The sequence below is a fragment of the Sturnira hondurensis genome, unplaced genomic scaffold (assembly GCF_014824575.4).
Source record: "Sturnira hondurensis isolate 20B ecotype Veracruz unplaced genomic scaffold, ASM1482457v3 Scaffold0014384, whole genome shotgun sequence".
NCBI lineage: Eukaryota > Metazoa > Chordata > Mammalia > Chiroptera > Phyllostomidae > Sturnira > Sturnira hondurensis.
In genome coordinates this window covers 12,486,383-12,503,079 of record NW_028087015.1, presented here as the reverse complement: position 1 = coordinate 12,503,079, position 16,697 = coordinate 12,486,383, and the positions used below count along the sequence as shown (strand labels likewise).

General features: G+C 46.2%; 1 protein-coding gene across 2 annotated transcripts; it reads left to right on the top strand.

Moving 5' to 3' along the window:
- Positions 1-18: 18 nt before the first annotated feature.
- Positions 19-6,735, top strand: MED10 (mediator complex subunit 10). Of its 2 annotated transcripts, none has more exons than XM_037062973.1 (4): positions 19-205; positions 1,325-1,408; positions 4,343-4,445; positions 6,443-6,735. In XM_037062973.1, exons 1-4 carry the CDS (start codon positions 84-86, stop codon positions 6,539-6,541), a joined length of 408 nt encoding a protein of 135 aa, XP_036918868.1. In that variant the 5' UTR covers positions 19-83; the 3' UTR covers positions 6,542-6,735. The 2 variants fall into 2 exon arrangements, with proteins under 2 accessions (XP_036918868.1, XP_036918869.1); XM_037062974.1 differs by having other exon boundaries at positions 198-273.
- Positions 6,736-16,697: the final 9,962 nt, after the last annotated feature.

Below are 16,697 nucleotides of genomic sequence, written 5' to 3'. Positions count from 1 at the left end.
GAAACGGAAGTGGTGGTGGGTCCGGGCGGAAGCAGGAAGCAGTGGAGTAGGGCGACGCCCGTGGCGGTGCTGACTTTGGGGCCATGGCGGAGAAGTTCGACCACCTGGAGGAGCACCTGGAGAAGTTTGTGGAGAATATCCGGCAGCTCGGCATCATCGTCAGTGACTTCCAGCCCAGCAGCCAGGCTGGACTCAACCAAAAACTGTAAGTAACGGCCAGATGTCGCTGCGTTTCGGTGGGGCTGGCCGGGCAGCATTGGTTCTGGGAGCCAGGATGGGATCGGGGATGGGGAACTGGGATAGGGAAGCCAGGGCCGGGCTTAGAGCCACATCCTTTCTCCCACCCTCCTCTGGGCCTAGTCCTTTCCGGACTCCTCGCTTTCGGCTGTGCACTGAGGGCGAGCTTGCAGCTGCCGTCTGTTGCCGGCCCATCCGCTTCCCGCTTTGCCTTGCAGGCTCATTTGGAGACGTTCTCATGCCAGACGAAACAGTTTCCGTTCTGGGGCCACATCCGAGGGAGCCATGCTTCATTATCTAAGTTTCTCCCTGTGCACCTCTGACGCCGTCCCGGCGTTTCTTCCTAACTCCCTAGGGAATTCAGAGCTTGTCTGTCCCCAGAGGGGGAGGTGGGCCTCGCTGGGAGCTCGCAGAAGTGGGCCTGGGAAAATGAGGGCTGCTTGGCACCGCCTGTTACATAGGACTGAATTTGGAGGAACTGGGGGAAGGGACGGTGAGAAAGTCCCTAGACACTTTATTAACTCATACTTTTTGGTCAACAGCGTTGTGCCAGCGTGGTGCTAGGGCCTGGGTTGGACAAAGGCAAACACACAAATAGAATGCCTGGAGAAGGGCTCACCGCTTTGTAGGGAGTATAAGTACCCAGTGCTGGGGGACTAGTCCTGTGATTTAGGAAGGCTCCCCACAGGGGCTGAAATTCAGCCAGGAGGTGAGGGCTTTCTTCCTTCCAGACTTTGAGGTCGCCTTCTTAAGCCAGAGTCCACTGCCCCACAAACAAAATCATAATGCATCTCAGGGTAATGTTTTTGAGAGAACGTTTACATTTTTCATGACATTCTCAAGGGAGTCGGTTCCTGTCCCCCGACATTGGCAATTTCTAATTTAGAAAGCAAATCAACAAACTTGTGAGGTATTCTGTAATTTCAAACCCTTCCTTGGAGTTCTCTAGGTAACCAAAAAGCTATGGGCTATGTGTAAACCCTGTATGTGGAAGGAACACTTTTGTGGAGCACCAGTTGGCCAGGGGGGTGGTGCTTACAGTGCCCTGGAGTTAACCAAATGCCCCCATTTTTGCCTTTTTCCCCAGGAATTTTATTGTGACTGGCTTACAGGATATTGATAAGTGCAGACAGCAACTTCATGATATTACTGTACCTTTAGAAGTTTTCGAGTAAGTACCATTTCTGATATTCATTCGAGTGTAATTCTTGTTTAGTTGTGACTGCTCCAGTCACAGGTGTTTTAGTGCCTGCTGTGTGGTAGGCACAGCCTGGGTGCTGGGAATGTGCCAGTGAAGGAAATGGACAAAAACACCTGTCGTCATAGAGTTTTATGCTCTGGGAGGATTAACAATTTTAAAATATCTCAATATTGTATTGTTGAAAAAGTTACTTAAGAATAGAGGAATATTAAATATGAAAAGGAGAAACATCATAGACTGTTAAAGTCCTGTTTGAATAGAAGGACAGCCACATAACTTCCCTTTTCATTGAAAAAAGAGAAAAAAGAGTGAGTCTTAAGTAGGATTATTTTAAATTTAAAAAAATTACAGCCAGAAACAACCTGAAAAGTAATCTGGTCTGGTATCTCCCATTCTTCCCTGGGACTGCTAGCTCTTGGAGGTGGGAATTGACTGAAAAAGTAAAGGTTCTTAGGCCAAATAACTTTGAGAAGGCTGTTCACAGTTTTCTACAGGAGGGTATGTGTTTCTACTGTAGTCACGGTCCAGAGAATGCATCCAGCAAGTAAATGTAAATTTTCTTAATCCAGGTTTTATCACATTGGTCTGGTTGTCACACCCCTGATTTCACAGGAGAAGGGGCTGATAAGTGACTGCAGTGGACTAGTTTAGTTACTAGTCGGTGTCAGAGTGAAGACTAAAATCCTGGACCTGTCCTTCCTCAACCAGGGCCGTTTTCTCTGTGACAGCCTCTTCCTGGAGCTGACTCCAGTGGATTTGCAGGAGCATGCCAGTACTTTTTGCAGTAAAACTAAAAGTGTAAACCATCAGTTTCCTTGAACAGTACAGTGGAACCTTGGTTCTCAAACTTAATTTGTTCTGGAAGGCTGTTTGAGAAGCAGTTTTTGTTGTTTTGAAAACCGAATTATTTTCTCCCATTAGAAATGCAGTATCAGCATGAAAGTGTTGTTGGGTTGAGAAACGGAGTTTTGTTTTTGACAACTGAGGCATTTTTTTCTGTGAATAGCTTGGTTGAGAACCAAGTTTTTCTAGATGGGAAACATTTGAGAACTGACCTTTGACTGTAAAGGAAAAGCTATTGTCATTTTATATCCTAAAAGGTCAGAGATACAAGTCCAGGCGACAGGGGAGCTCAGTAGTTCTCCACAGACTGGGTATTCATGCTGCAGTTTTCAGGGGCCTGGCTGCGTCCTCACCTGTTGGCCACAGTGTCATGATTTCTCTGCATGTTCTCAGTGAGCCCCACTGAATTCTCTGGCTCCAGTGGGCGTGAAGGTCCTGTGAGTGGGTTACAGGTCTGGACTCCTGGGTGATAGTGCCGGCATGTGGAGTGTGGGAAGGTGGAGGCTACCTTGCTTTCCTCATCAGTGCTGTTCTGGTCCTGCGTATGTGGGATGGGTTTATTGACAGATAGTAGGATGATGGAGAAAGATTGCTGAAGGACAGCGGGGAATAGGGCTTTGGCCAGCTCAGCCCCAGCCCCAGCAGCTGGGCCGAAGGGATAATGGAGACTCACCTGGATGTTGGCAGTGAGGTTGCCTCTGGGCTCCAATAATCAGTGATGCAAACTGTCAGTCATTTCTGCACAAGGTAGGAATTTCCTGGCCCACAGTGGCTTTCTCAGCACACTCTTTCAGACACTGACTGTTTTCTGTAACAGGGGTAGAGATGTTAGCCTGGACCCTTCTGTCCAGCACTTCCTAACCTCACTGGGTGGGTGTGTTGGCAGAAGTGGGTTCAGCCTTTGGGTCCTGGAAGAAGAGCCCAATCTGAATAATATTGCCGTTGAATGGTGGTTTATTTAGGACACTTGAACCTGGAAGGTTTTTTGTTCTCTAGAAATGGACAGATTTTGTTTAGAATTAACCATAATTCTGCTTCCTTCATTCCATCATTTCAAGAACACTGCAATGCAGTGGAATTTCTAGAACTTGTGATTTATTAATTTTTTGCTGTCTGTCATGAAGGCAAGTTTTTATGCCATTAAGTAATTTAACAGTGCTTTTATCTAAAGTGATTTTCTTTAACTGAAGCATTAAAATACATAAATTGGGCTTAGTGTGGTGGTGGTAGTTATTGTTTGTAATGAATAATTCAGTTTAGCTGAGTGATATGAAGGTCTTCAGGGTACAGAAGGAGATAGGGAGCCTACCGCTGGTAAGATGTGCATATTCGTCTAGGCAGTGTGCTCAATGAAATCTTTGGGATAAGGAAGACAAATTGCAAAAAGTGTTGAAATTTTCAAGACACAGTTTTATACTGTTTAGAAATAATTGGGGAGAATCTCTGTTCTATTCAAGTTACTTAGGTTATTTAGTAGTATCCCCCTACTAAATAAGGGGGGAGGGAAGGAAAGCAGTGGAAGAGTTTGTAAAATAATGTTGGGTGAACAGGCCCGGCCGTCCTGCTTGCAGCTCTCCCCCCTTCTACCTCTAGCGGCCTGAGGCTCCTCCACATAGGGTTCTCAAGGATGGGGGACCTGGTGTGTAGGTGGCATCCTGGAGGGCTCTCCCTGGCTCTCCCATGTTGCTGTGCGTGAATACCTTGCCTGAAGCCCTGACCCACTCATAGCTCTCTTGTATCAAGAGCCTCCTAGCCTCATAGGTCGTTGCGAGGATCCAAATGTAATGGCCAGGAAGCCTTTGGGAAGCATGGATGCTGCAGATGTCAAGTGGTGCAGCTGTGGACCTTGCTAGGTTTGTAAGGGATCGTTGCTTGATTTCATGAGGTGTTCATATTATTACAAGTAATGCGAGATCACAGCTATCCTTGTATAAATGAAGGCATCCCATTTACCTGGTTCTTGGACACAGTTTCTTCTCAACAGGGCCATATGAAGTTATAGATAGCTAACTTTTCTGCCCCATAAGAATAGATATTAGCAAAGATGTTTCTTGTTTCCAGATATATAGATCAAGGTCGAAACCCACAGCTCTACACCAAAGAGTGCCTGGAGAGGGCCCTAGCGAAAAATGAACAAGTTAAAGGCAAGATCGACACCATGAAGGTAAGGCTCCTATAAACTGAAAACAATGTTACAGCATAAATCATTACAAAGCGAATTTGGCTGGTGGACTTTGTCAATCTTTTCTGTGTCTGGTAAAACACCAGCTCTCTTACGACGCGACACGGTTGAGATTTCTGAATTGTGTGATTGCACTAAACAGTGAAATATCACTGTCGCGTCTTGTCCTGTGATTGTGGCTCTGTGGTTAGGAGGAGTCTTGAATCCTCACTCCCTTTTGCATCTCTGGTGGTGGGCTCCAGCTTCTGACTGCAGACCCCTTTGTACCACATCCCCTGGTCACTCCCTTCTCCACAGAGAACTTGCTCTGTTTCTGAGCTGCGATGAGATCTAGAAACCTCCGTGCATCTACAACATGAAATAGGTTGTTTTTTTCTTAAATCCACGCAAATGTGGTTCTGATTGGAGTGTGTGTGGTTTGATTTTTCCTCTAATTGGACAGGGCCATCCCTTTTTTGGTCTCCCATTTCTGTCGGCTTCCTACGAGGAGCCCTGCTGCCTCTCCACCCCCACTCCTCATTCCAGCCCAGCCACGCTGGTTTTGTTTCCATTTCTGGAGGTCACCGAACCCTCTCCCTTCTGTTTGTTCTTGTGTGGCCTTTTTTCTCTGGAGCTCTTACGTGCTCTCTTTGCAAACTGCCTTTCCTTTGGCGTCATCGTATGTCACCTGCTCAGGGAGGCCTTGGGGACGAGCTTTTCCCAAGCCTTTTTCCTGAGAGTGCTGAGGAGGGTTCCTTTTTTTTTTTCTCTATTCTGTCTCTTTCTTGCAGCTTACCCTCCAGTGTCGTGGGGCATGAGTGTTCCATTCCTGCTGATGCCCAGCACTCTTGGGTGTGCTCAGTCGGTGTCTGATGTGACCTTTTAGGGTCAGAGGGTGTGAAGAGCAATGAGAGAGACACTCAGGATCACCTGTTGCCCTGAGGTCGCAGGTCTTCTTGGTGTGCCCCTGAGTGATCTGTGCTGGTGATAGGCAATGTGCCCTGGAGGGGTATTTGCTGTAACTGTTAGTGTGGCTTCATTTCTCTTTTGTCGGTTTGAAACTCAGTTGCTGTTGAATCAGTGTCATCTACGAGAAATAATGCAGCTTTAATCGGTAGTGAGCTGTGCCTGTTTGAACTGTTTTGTGAGGGAGTTGCACTGTCCAGCAGAAATCTCCCTGGGGACAGGGTTGTTGTCCCTGCGAGTTCTGCTTGGTCCCGCATGCTTCTGTGCAACTCCAGTGCCTGTGGGTGACACAGAGGCTTCCTGTTGGCAGTACGGCCTGGGAACTGTGGTTTGTCTTCAGTTTGACACGGTTGTTGCTTGGTGTTACTCTCTCCAAGACCTGTGAAAGTCACTGAGCAGTTATGTGGCCTTTTCCCAGTGGGTGTGTATTGAAGGGTTGATGTGCAGTCTCCTTTGAAAATGTATTCTTACCTATAGTGTAGCTTATAAAAAAAGGTTTTGAAATGCCGATAGATACTCAGCTGCCATTAAGATTGGTGTAAAGCAGATGTTATGCTGACACGTAGGATCCGGAAGCCATGGCGTTTGGCGTAGACGGGTTTCCAGGTGCCCTGAATGCTTGACTGAGCTGTTGCACACACGGTACGATGTGGTTCAGGTCATTCACTGCTTCATTAAGTATTATTTGGATTCCTGTTACGTGTGCTTTGTACAAAAATCATTTTTGTCTGTGTCAATGGCGCCCGTTAGGAGGGCCTTTTATCACTTGGAATTGAGAGGGAAGACGTGTATTTGATTTGAACTTGATTTCCCCTTTCAGCTAGTTCTTGATGTTCCTGTAACGTAGTTGCAAGTGCAGTTTGCAGCTGCTGCGCCGAGCATGGCATCCGTGGGTGGTGGGCAGGCAGCTCTGGGACGTGGGATTGCATGAGGGCAAAGTGGGCTCCGGTCCTTGGAGGGCTCTGTGGGGTGTGGTCTTTAACTTGGGTGTTGGGTTGCAAAGATGTTTTGACAGTATACATTTTTCTTCTTAGAAATTTAAAAGCCTGTTGATTCAAGAACTTTCCAAAGTATTTCCAGAAGACATGGCTAAATACCGAAGCATCCGAGGGGAGGAGCACCCCCCTTCCTAACTCCGTCCTCCCTCTGTCTGAAGACCCTTCCAGTCCTGTTCGCATCGCCGTGACCTTCAGGCAGCCTGTGAGTGAGTGTCCGCGGATGGTGGGGCCCAGAGGGCTTGGCGGAGCTGTGCGCTGGCAGCCACCCTGTGTTTTCAGACAGCTGGTGAGCTCAGGTCTTGGAGGATGGTGATTTGATCTTTACGCCAGAATTGTTTTGAAAATATTAAATATGTTAGGTAAAGTAAAAGGTTTCAAAAATTTTCCTTAATACACTGTTTGCATACTTTTTTGTTCTATTATGGTGTCAAAGAAAGCTAAAAAATAAAAAAATTAAAAAAATTGCTTTAATATGAAAAGTACTTGAGTTGGTTTTATATTTTATATTTTCAAGTTTAGTGCGTACAGACTGTTCAGTGTAACTGTATGGATTTCAATTAGATATATGCATATGATAAAGTCTTCAAGTACTTATATGACTTATTCCATGTAACTATTTCATAACATTTTTACAGTATAGTACAGTGTATCTTGTAAACGGTCAATTATTGCTTCCCTAGAGTGTGAGTAACATTCATAAAATTTATTCTGTTGGCAGTTAGGCAGGAAGAGCCAAAGCAAAATGCAGAGTTCTGATTTCTTCACAGCCTGCTTCACTGGCAGCGTAACGAATACTGAAGAAGGCCGATTTAGGGACACTATTGAAGAACATCCTGCAGGCTGCTTACCGACCGCAGGGGGTTGTGATCGACTGTACTGTCTGACTCCGTGGGTCCTCGTGGGCCTCGGAAGGCTGCCTGGCTTGTAAACTCATGATGCTGTGGCATCTGTGGGCCACTCTGAGTCGCAGCCCAGGTGCATCATTGCTCATGGGCTGCATTTGCAAGCCACCTGCATCAGCATAACCTGGACTTATTAGTTAGAAGGATGGGCCCAATTTAGGCCTGCTGAGTTAGTGACCTTACACTGGGTCCTGGGAACCTATATTGTTGATTTGCTTCCCTTGAGTGATTCTGAGCCTGTTTAGATCCCAGAACACGCCCTAGGGACTTTGATGTCATCAGTGTGTAGCAGTGTCAGTGGTCTGTGTCATGCAAGACTATAGGAATGGGTTAGGTAAATGAGAGTCAGAGCCCAGCTTTCAGTGTCCTCACTGTCCCTTTCTGGAAAGGGGGGGGGGGACTTGTGCACACCCACTGCTTCCCTGAGGGGTCTTTCTTCCAGAGAGTCACGGGTCACACACCTTAGGAAGTTGCTACTTTGTTAAGAGTTCCATGCTTTCCAAAATGATACCAGAAAGGGGCCTCCCACATGGAGACATGGTTTCTTCTTGCTGAGGGGACTCTCCTGTCCACTAGGTCCTGGAGCCAGCAGTCCCCTCCCTGAGTGGGTTTTCCCACCTCTAATCTCCCTGACAGTTACCTGCTCCACAGAGGCTTTGGGGCCTGGCTTGTGGAGCCTTCCCCAGGCACTGTTCTCATGAGTCAACTCAGTCCCGCCACATCCCTGTTATGGGAACTTATATTTATGTTACAAAGCCAAACAAGGGCACAGAGGCTAAATCGCAAGCCCACTCACACAGCTAATGTGTATAGCAGAGTTGCATGTTCAATGCTGGCTGACCTTGTCCGGGGTTTGTGTTCTAAACCACAGCACTATGTTGCCTCAGTAGATGACATCATTCTGCAGTTGCAGCTGTAGCCCAGCTGCTCCAGACCATCACCCTCCCAGTTAAAACGTTGTGCTGTGGCTCTGGGTTTTGGCCTCCTCCTCCTTGGTAGGTGCATTTCCATTCCCTCTGCACTGGTCCCTGGCTGGTCCATGGGTGTCCCTGATTCCCCTTTGGGTTCTGTTAAATACATACAGGGTGTAGCTGGCAATGGGGAAAGGTTGGCTCTGCATATGCTGGGTCTGTGAGGCACAGGTGGCCTTGGGCCATTTAGTATAGATACCTGACTTTGGGGAGAGCGGGTCACCATCAATTAGTGAAGATGCTTATTTGTGGCCAACGATAATACGAAGCCTGACAGCATTGTGGGTGTGCTGACTGTGGCCCAGCAGGGCAGGTGCGGCTATAATGTGTCACTCTGGAGTGATTGCCAGTCCCCTTTTCACTGCAGATTTAAGTATGTGGTGTTCCAAGGTCAGCCCCGGAACTCTTAAACAGTTCTCTCAAGTGCACTGACACCACCACATCACAGGGGATCCCCAGGAATGACTGGGAATGGCAGCTTATGATGCCATGACATTGTACCATGATCTCCTTATGTTCATGGGCTGGTCTCTGTTTTGCACTGTACCTGCTGGCATTTGCATTTACTGCGAGTTCCAGTCACTTGCAAGTCTTTAGGTTCAGAAATGACGTGGTGTTCTGTGATTTCAAAGGGGCATTGAAAGGTCCACAGGCCGCCTTGCAGACTCACAATAAAGGTGTGGTGTTAGTTATAGTTGCCACTGCCCCAGCTTCTCCACCAGAAGGCCCAGGACCACACCTCAGATCCCGATGTGCACCCTGAACTCCCTGTTCCTTTGCTTGACCCTTTGACCCCTCCTCAAGGGCCACATTTTAGTTAAAACAGTAATTACTGGAGCCTTCCTTGTGAAATGTCAACCGTTTTGATGGACTGCTCCTCTTTGGGTCACTTCCATCCATAGACATCAAATTTGTCACCGATTCCTTCTTCGACTGAATGTGTCTCCCCACCTCCTCCGTCAGAACACAGATCAAGCAACCAACTGGAAAGCCCAGTCACTTTCGACACGTGACTACATCACTGTGCCACCACAGGCAGGTCCTGGTGCAGTCGGGGGCCTGAGCTCTGAGTCACTGTTCTGGGTTACCTGCACTGCCTCTGTGGTAAAGAAAACTCCAAATCCAAATACTAAGCACCACCTTTATCAGGAAGTAGAAAGGTCCTTTATCTTTTTGGGTATAGAAGGTCTGTCCAGAAGGTATCCACTCATGTAATATGAAAAATAGAGATGTTTATTGAAGAAGATACAAAAAACAGTGTACATAGGACAATGATGCCTCAATCCCTTTTAAAGTGGGCACCTTGGGACCTCACACAGTTCTCCCAGTTGCCCTCAGCTGCCCCATTGTATTTTCCTGAATCTCATCAACGATGATCATTCCCTTTCAAAGGTGATTTTAGTTTTGGGAAAAACCAGAAGTCACAGGGCTCCTACTCTGGGCTGTAAGGGGGTTGAGTTACCTGTGTGATTTGATGTTTTGCTAAAAAACTGCATGAGATGTGATGTGCGAGTGGGCCATTGTCCTGATGAAGCCGCCGGTCACCAGTTACCCATAGCTGCAGCCTTGTGAGTCATCCGAATAGTTTCTGTGGAGGAATGTGCAAACATAACGCAGAATTTGATGCAGATTTGTTGCTCTCCTTGCTCAGTCATTTTGAATGTGACACCCACACAGTGCACGTGCTCACTCGGTGGGTTGGTATCTACTGCCCCTTTGTGTACAGTGAAGTCTGCATTGTTCATGCACGCTCACTCCAGTCCACTCAGGTTCCATCGACCTGACACAAACAGTTCTTGTTATATTAACAATGTCTGGACTTTTTCCAGACAGACCTCATTGTATATCAGGTGTGTTTGTATAGAAAACTCAGAAAAATATAGCTAAGAAGAGCATTGTATTGCTGCTTTAATTGTCAGTGTTGTGCTTTTTAATTATCTAAACATTCTTTATTCACAAACACATGAATAATTGGGTGTAGAATTATTCCTATACATATAAGTTGTTAATGTTTCATTTAAAACACTGTACAATGGAAATCTGGGAGAGCAGTAAACTTTCTCCTACATAGTAACTGTTAGTGCTTAGTGTTCCATAAATGTAGTAACAGCAGGTACTTGATATGTGTAATTGGTACGCCAGACATGGTTTAAGCACTTTTTATGCATTGACTCGGCCCCCACAGCAGACCATTGAAGAACCGGAGGCACAGAGAGGGTGGGTGACCAGCTGGGGCACTTAGCAGGGGGCTGAGGGGGCTCACACCTGCACAACCACAGGCCCGGCCCATGTGGCCGTCTCACCTCTTGCACTGAGCCCATCAGTCACTATTGGATATCTATGGAGTTCACAATCCTTTTACTAATACAAAACACTCATCTTTGTTCATACACTTTCCTCTGCTTGTCCAGTGGTGATTTAGGATACATTTCTGGGAGTTGGTTATGGGGTTTACGTTTGTTCAGGGTTGTCGTACTTGTTTCCTGTTGCCCTCCAGCCCTGAAATAACCGGGTGTTGTTTTCCAAGGCAGATGTTCCTGTGTGGGGTAGTAATGGCCCTGGGTAGTTTATCAATTATGTTCTTACCAAACAAAAATATGTGAATGGCTTGCTGAAGTATTACTACAGCCAATGATGACACAGATGCTGACTGCTAGCAAGGTCATGTGACCCCGAACAACCAGGTGTCCTGCTCTGAGTGGCTCTGTTTTCTGCCACATACCTGCACTTACCTGTACAGAGCTGACCCATCCGCCCACCTGGCAGAGGTGCCATTGATCCAAGAGGGACCTGCAGAACATGCAAGGCTTGATTCTTTAAAGCCTCGGGCGATGTTAGGGGACAGCTGTCCTGTTTAAGTGTGCCACAAACCTAAGAAGTTACAAACAGAAATGATGAATACATTTGTCTGTATAAAGGTTAAATAAAAACACCCCAAACTAATGTCACAATAACACAATAAACCCCAAAGACAAATAAGAAACCTATTCATATGACAAAGACCTAAATACTGTACGTAGAGCTCTGACACTAATAAGAAAAAACAAACTTATGGAAGAATAGGCAGATGTTCATTGTTACATTCTTTATGACAGGAAAAAAGTAGAAGAAAAAGCAGTAAGTTGAATGTCCATACGCAATAGCTTAAATTATGGTTTATCTGTTTGATGGGTTAGTATGCAGTGATTAAAAAATGAAAAAGTAAAGAAAATCTGTATGTAATAAGGAATTGCCAAGGTATACTGTTAATAAAAACAAGTTTGTTCAACAAACATTAATTAAGGGTCTACCTACAGGGATGTAAGCTATCTATATGCAAATCTGGATGAGTGTTTCTCCAAGGTGATCTGCCCACTTGTGGAACCAATGGGGGGCGTATTAAAAATGCTATTGTGGGCCCCACCCCAAAAGCACTGCTCTAGGAGAGTCCTCTCCTCCCTTCACTTCGAAACAGCACACTCCACCTGCGCATTCAGTGTTGCGTTCCTCAGGAGTTCTCTTTCACTGCACACCCTCTCCCCGGGCAAGGCCAACCATCTCGTGGCTCCAGTTACAATCTTGTGCTGAGATTCTCAGGTCTGTATACTCCCTGCTAAGTGAGTCCCACCCACCCTTAACCAACTCTCTGTTCCTCTCCACTTGGCTGTCCCCCAGGCACCTCCAACTTAGAGTTGCCAGAGCTGGACTCACCGGCTTTCCTACCCCAGCCTCTCCCCAGATCTCCCCTCAGAAAGTGGCACCACCTTCCTTCCAGATCCACCATTCTTGCTTCCTTTTCCTCCTTCACCACTTTCCTGCCTGTCACTAAGTGTCCTAAATTTGCCATTTCTTTTCCCTATTTCCTACAGCCATGCTCCTGTTTGGTTCTCCCAACATAGCACATCCCTTCCCTCATGGTTCACCTCCCTACCTGGCTACTTGACTCATCTTCCAGGTTGCAGTGTAAAAGCACCCACACCTCGGGATGCTTGGTCTACTTGGTAGTCTTTCCTTTGACATTCAGTATCAGAGGCACAGAGTTACAGAAACATCTTACCTTCAAGACTGTAATCTCCTTAGGAGCCTGGATCATGCCAGTCTTACTTATTCCTGGGATCTAGGACTTACCATGTGCCTGACACATAATGGTGTTTATTAGTCATTGAACAGTTAGTGAGCAGTCAAATTATATGACACAAGCAAGTCTAGGTATTTGGGGAATCATGCATGGATCCAGCAGTGGCCAAGCAAAATGACACAAAGCGTGACAGTGGAAGTGAAATGTCACAACTGCACTGGGTGCAGAAGACTGTTTTATCCTCACAGGAGGAAAGTCTGGCTGTTCCCCAGACCCTACGTCCACATTCTGTGACATTAATGGGACAGAGCTCATAAGACAAAGAAAATGGCCAGAGTCCGTCAAAAGGAGTTCTGGTCGGTTGTCTGAGGTCTCTAGCTGAAACTCGGAGTGGCGTGGAGATGGGTGTGAAATGATCCTCCCAGACCACTCAGTGTGCTTCTGCACAGAAAAGAAGACCTGGTTCAAAATGGCTTGGTGCCCTCACTCCCTTCATCCTGGCCCCTTTGGGATCTGCTGAGGGCAGGCTGTTTGCAGGGACTTCTGGTCCATTAACTCGTCTTTGCTCAGCTGAGCTGATGTGCCTGGGTCATCAGCCAGCGATGGTGGGGCTTCCTCATGTTTGCTTCTTTCCTTTCTAGAACACTCACGCAGCCTTTGGCCAAGTTTCAGTTGTCAACAAAAAGATCCAGATGAGTGATAACTATTCCTATTTTTATAGAAAGAATGTTGCTTGCCCTTAAAGGGTACAGTCATATGTCCATTTTATTTGGCTCTAGAAGGATTCCATATCCAATTTATTGTAGTTTCTAAGAATCTATTGTAGCCATTTTTGTCCAAGCTATACTAAGTACAAAACAACTTTATTTTGTAGCTTTATTACTCACTATTATTTAATTATTGCAACCCCAAATCTAGATTTTATTGATTTTTAAGCTAATTGCATAACTTTAACTTTTTAGCTTTTTTAAACTTTAACATAAAAATTCGGATGCATGAACTTACATTTCTTAGAAATGAAAAGTCAGATAGTTTTGTATCAAGGTAGAGGTGAAATCAGTGCAACAGAAAGATCCAGAATAAAAGAAGACAGAAGATTGTTTCTCTTACCCACAGCCTGACTGGTCTCAGTCTGCAGGGTGGGTGTGCTCAACAAGACCATGGACTGCTCTGTTGGGAGCTGCCCTGCAGATAGGCCTGCAGGGCAGGAGATTGGTGCCACAGACCAGAAGCCAGTGCATCTGAATGCCACCACAGCCATGTCCACCAGCTGAGAAGCAGACCCCTGCCTTACACGGTATAGGGGAGGGACTGTGCAGATGTGATTAAGGATCTTGAGATGAGAAATTATTGTGGATGATCCAGGGGGACCCAATTTCATCACAATTTTCCTTATCAGAGGAGGCAGTAGGAAGGATGTGTGATGATGGAAGCAGAGGTGAGATAGGCAGAAGGAGGTGGGGAGAGAGGAGATGAGAAGGGGAGGGAGAGAGATTCTACACTACGCTTTGGGAAGGGGCCGTGAACCATGAGTTAAGGTAAGGTGTCCTCTAGAAGCTGAAATAGACAAGGAAACTGGTTTTTCCCTAGAGACTCCAAAAGCAAAGCATCCCTACAGACAACTCGATTTTAGGACGCCTGGCCTCCGGAAGTGTAAGATAACACATTTGTATTTGTTTAAGTGTTTGATAAACAGTTATGGCAGCAATAGGAGACTAGTACTCCAATTGAGCAAACAAACAGATAAGGTACAGAATATGGATAGAAGGGGTAATCTGTTCACTGATCTTGGAAGAGGCAATGGTTGTATTTTCTATTTACACTTGTAGTTTAATTGTCATAGTCTTGTTTAACCCAAGGTTCTAAAAACACTTCAAACATGTGAAATCATCATTCTGGAAAACATTTTGCAGAGAAGATATTGGAAATATGACACCTGTCCAGAAAGTATCCAGCCGTATACTACGAAATAGACATTTATTGAAGAAGATACAAGATACAAGAAACATTGTACAAAGGACAATGACGCCTCAGTCCCCTTCAGAGTAGGCACTTGGTGGCTTCACACCATTCTCCCAATTGCCATCAGCTGCCCCGTCGTATTTTCCTGAGTCTCACTGATAGTTTCCTGAAATCTGTTCCCTCTCAAAAGTGATTTTAGTTTTGGGAAAAGCCAGAAGTCTCCAGATCTGGGTCTGTAGGGGGACTGAGTCACCTGGGTGACTTGATATTTCTCAAAAAACTCTGCACGAGACTCGATGTGTGAATGGGCACATGATGAAGATGCCAGTCATCAGATGCCCAGAGCCTCTGCCTTCTGAATCATCCAAATAGTTTCCAGGGAGGAATGTTCGAGCTTAATACAGAATTGAATGCAGATTCGTGGCTCTCCTCGCTCAGAATTTTGAATGTGACAGCCACACAGTACACATGCTCACTCAACCGTGTCTGCAGCCCCTACTCACTAGTACCGTGAAGTTATCATTGTTCACCCATGTGCATTCCATTCCACTCTCCTTGGCTGCCAGGTTACACTGATGTCATGCAAACCATTGCCATTATATTAACATTGGCTGGAATTTTCTGGACAGACCTCGCATAGCAGACATATACCAAGACTCAATTTCTGTTCTGGCAGCTGTGAGAATTTTCATGGCTCTCTCCTCAGAGGATTTATCTGAGGAGGAACAATAGCACAGCCACAAGGAGCTCTTTAAGTAGGAAGGGACAGCTGAGAGTAAATACAGTCTCCAGAATTCCTGACTGCCGCCTGGATGAGTTCCCTCTGGCTGCCATAATGAAGTGTCACAAACTGGGTGGCTTAAAACAGCCAACATTTTTGTCGTGGTTCTGGAGACCAGAGGTCTGAAATGAAGGTGTTAGGCGTTGGTAGGGCCACACTCCCTCTGAAGACCCTAGGGGAGGATCCTTGCTGCTTCCAGCTTCTGGTGCCACTCAGTGTTTGGTGGCCCGTCCCTTTAGTCTCTGTCTTTGTCTCACTTGGCCTTCCCTTCTTCCCCATGTGTCCCTCCTATGTGTCTCTTTACTGATATTTATTACTGGACTTGGGGTCCACCTGGGTAATCCAGGATGATCTCATCTTGAGAATCTTAACTACATCTGCAAAGATTCTTTCTAAAGAAAGGTCACATTTTCAGGGTCCCAATGGACAGATCCTTCGGGAAGTCACCATTCATCTGCTACTTTGCTCTTTTAGGCAGGCCATCCATCAAGGCTTTGCTGACCCAGCCTTGTTAGGGTCGGGTCTTACTCTGGGATTTTCATGTCCATTCTTCCAGATCCACCCAGAGTCCACCCTGCCCACTGTGTACACATCTGTGTCCCGATACCCATGGACACGGGTCATGAGTTCAGAGTTTAAGACAGAAGACTTGAGAAAACACTAACATAGTGCATGTCCATGTAGAGACAGAAGCACCATTTGTCTTCTTCCTTGTCCCATATGATTCTTTTCTGCTTTTTGAAAGGAAAAAAATGAATTATAGAAGAAGGAAAAACACACATAGGCCTTCTGGCTTGGCGATAAGGAAGCAATATTATGTGTGACGGTGGAAGTCACAATGCTGTGAAAGCAGGGATCCTTGCAGACGGCCTTGACACACACACACACACACACACACACATTTCAATAAATCCTCGTTATTGCAAATATACTGAGGACGGAACAGGCTTTTATGTGGCAAAAAATCCCAGCAGTGCCCAGAAGTTGTGTGCTGCCTGCCTGTGCAGCCCTGACGCAGGTAAGAAGCACTGCGTGAGCACTGGGAGGGCATCCCTGGTTCCTGTACATGGCGGTGCAGACGGTGCTCCCATGGGTGCCCCGAGAGAGGAAAGGTAACACATGCATTGACGCAAACTGCATGTCCTTGTTTGATACTGAGCCTACCCAGGGGGATGCCTGTATCTTTCTGTCGAGCTGGCGAGTACGAGTTCCCTGGGGTAGCACGTCAGCCATGAGCTGGCACTAAGCATTTGTATGGGTTCCATTTTAAAGACAAACATTGAAATGGCTTCTTTCATTTGCTAAGTGCACAGAGAACACAGAGAAATGCAATGCACATGTTCATTTAATTTTAAAACGCCTTGGAAATACAGGAGGAGGCCAGTTCTGATTTGGTGGCTGGGGTTCACTGCAGTCACTTATTTTATGGAGAGTCCTGTGCCTCATGTCCATGTTCACACACACATAGATGTTATGGCACCCGAACAGACAGACACACACACATGTGTTTACTCTCTATTGTGCTTAGCACTTTTGAGGCCCTCACTCAGTAGTGACCAGTCAGTAAGGGGTCTCTTAGTTTTATTATTTCTCTGTTACATGTATTGAGTCTCATTGC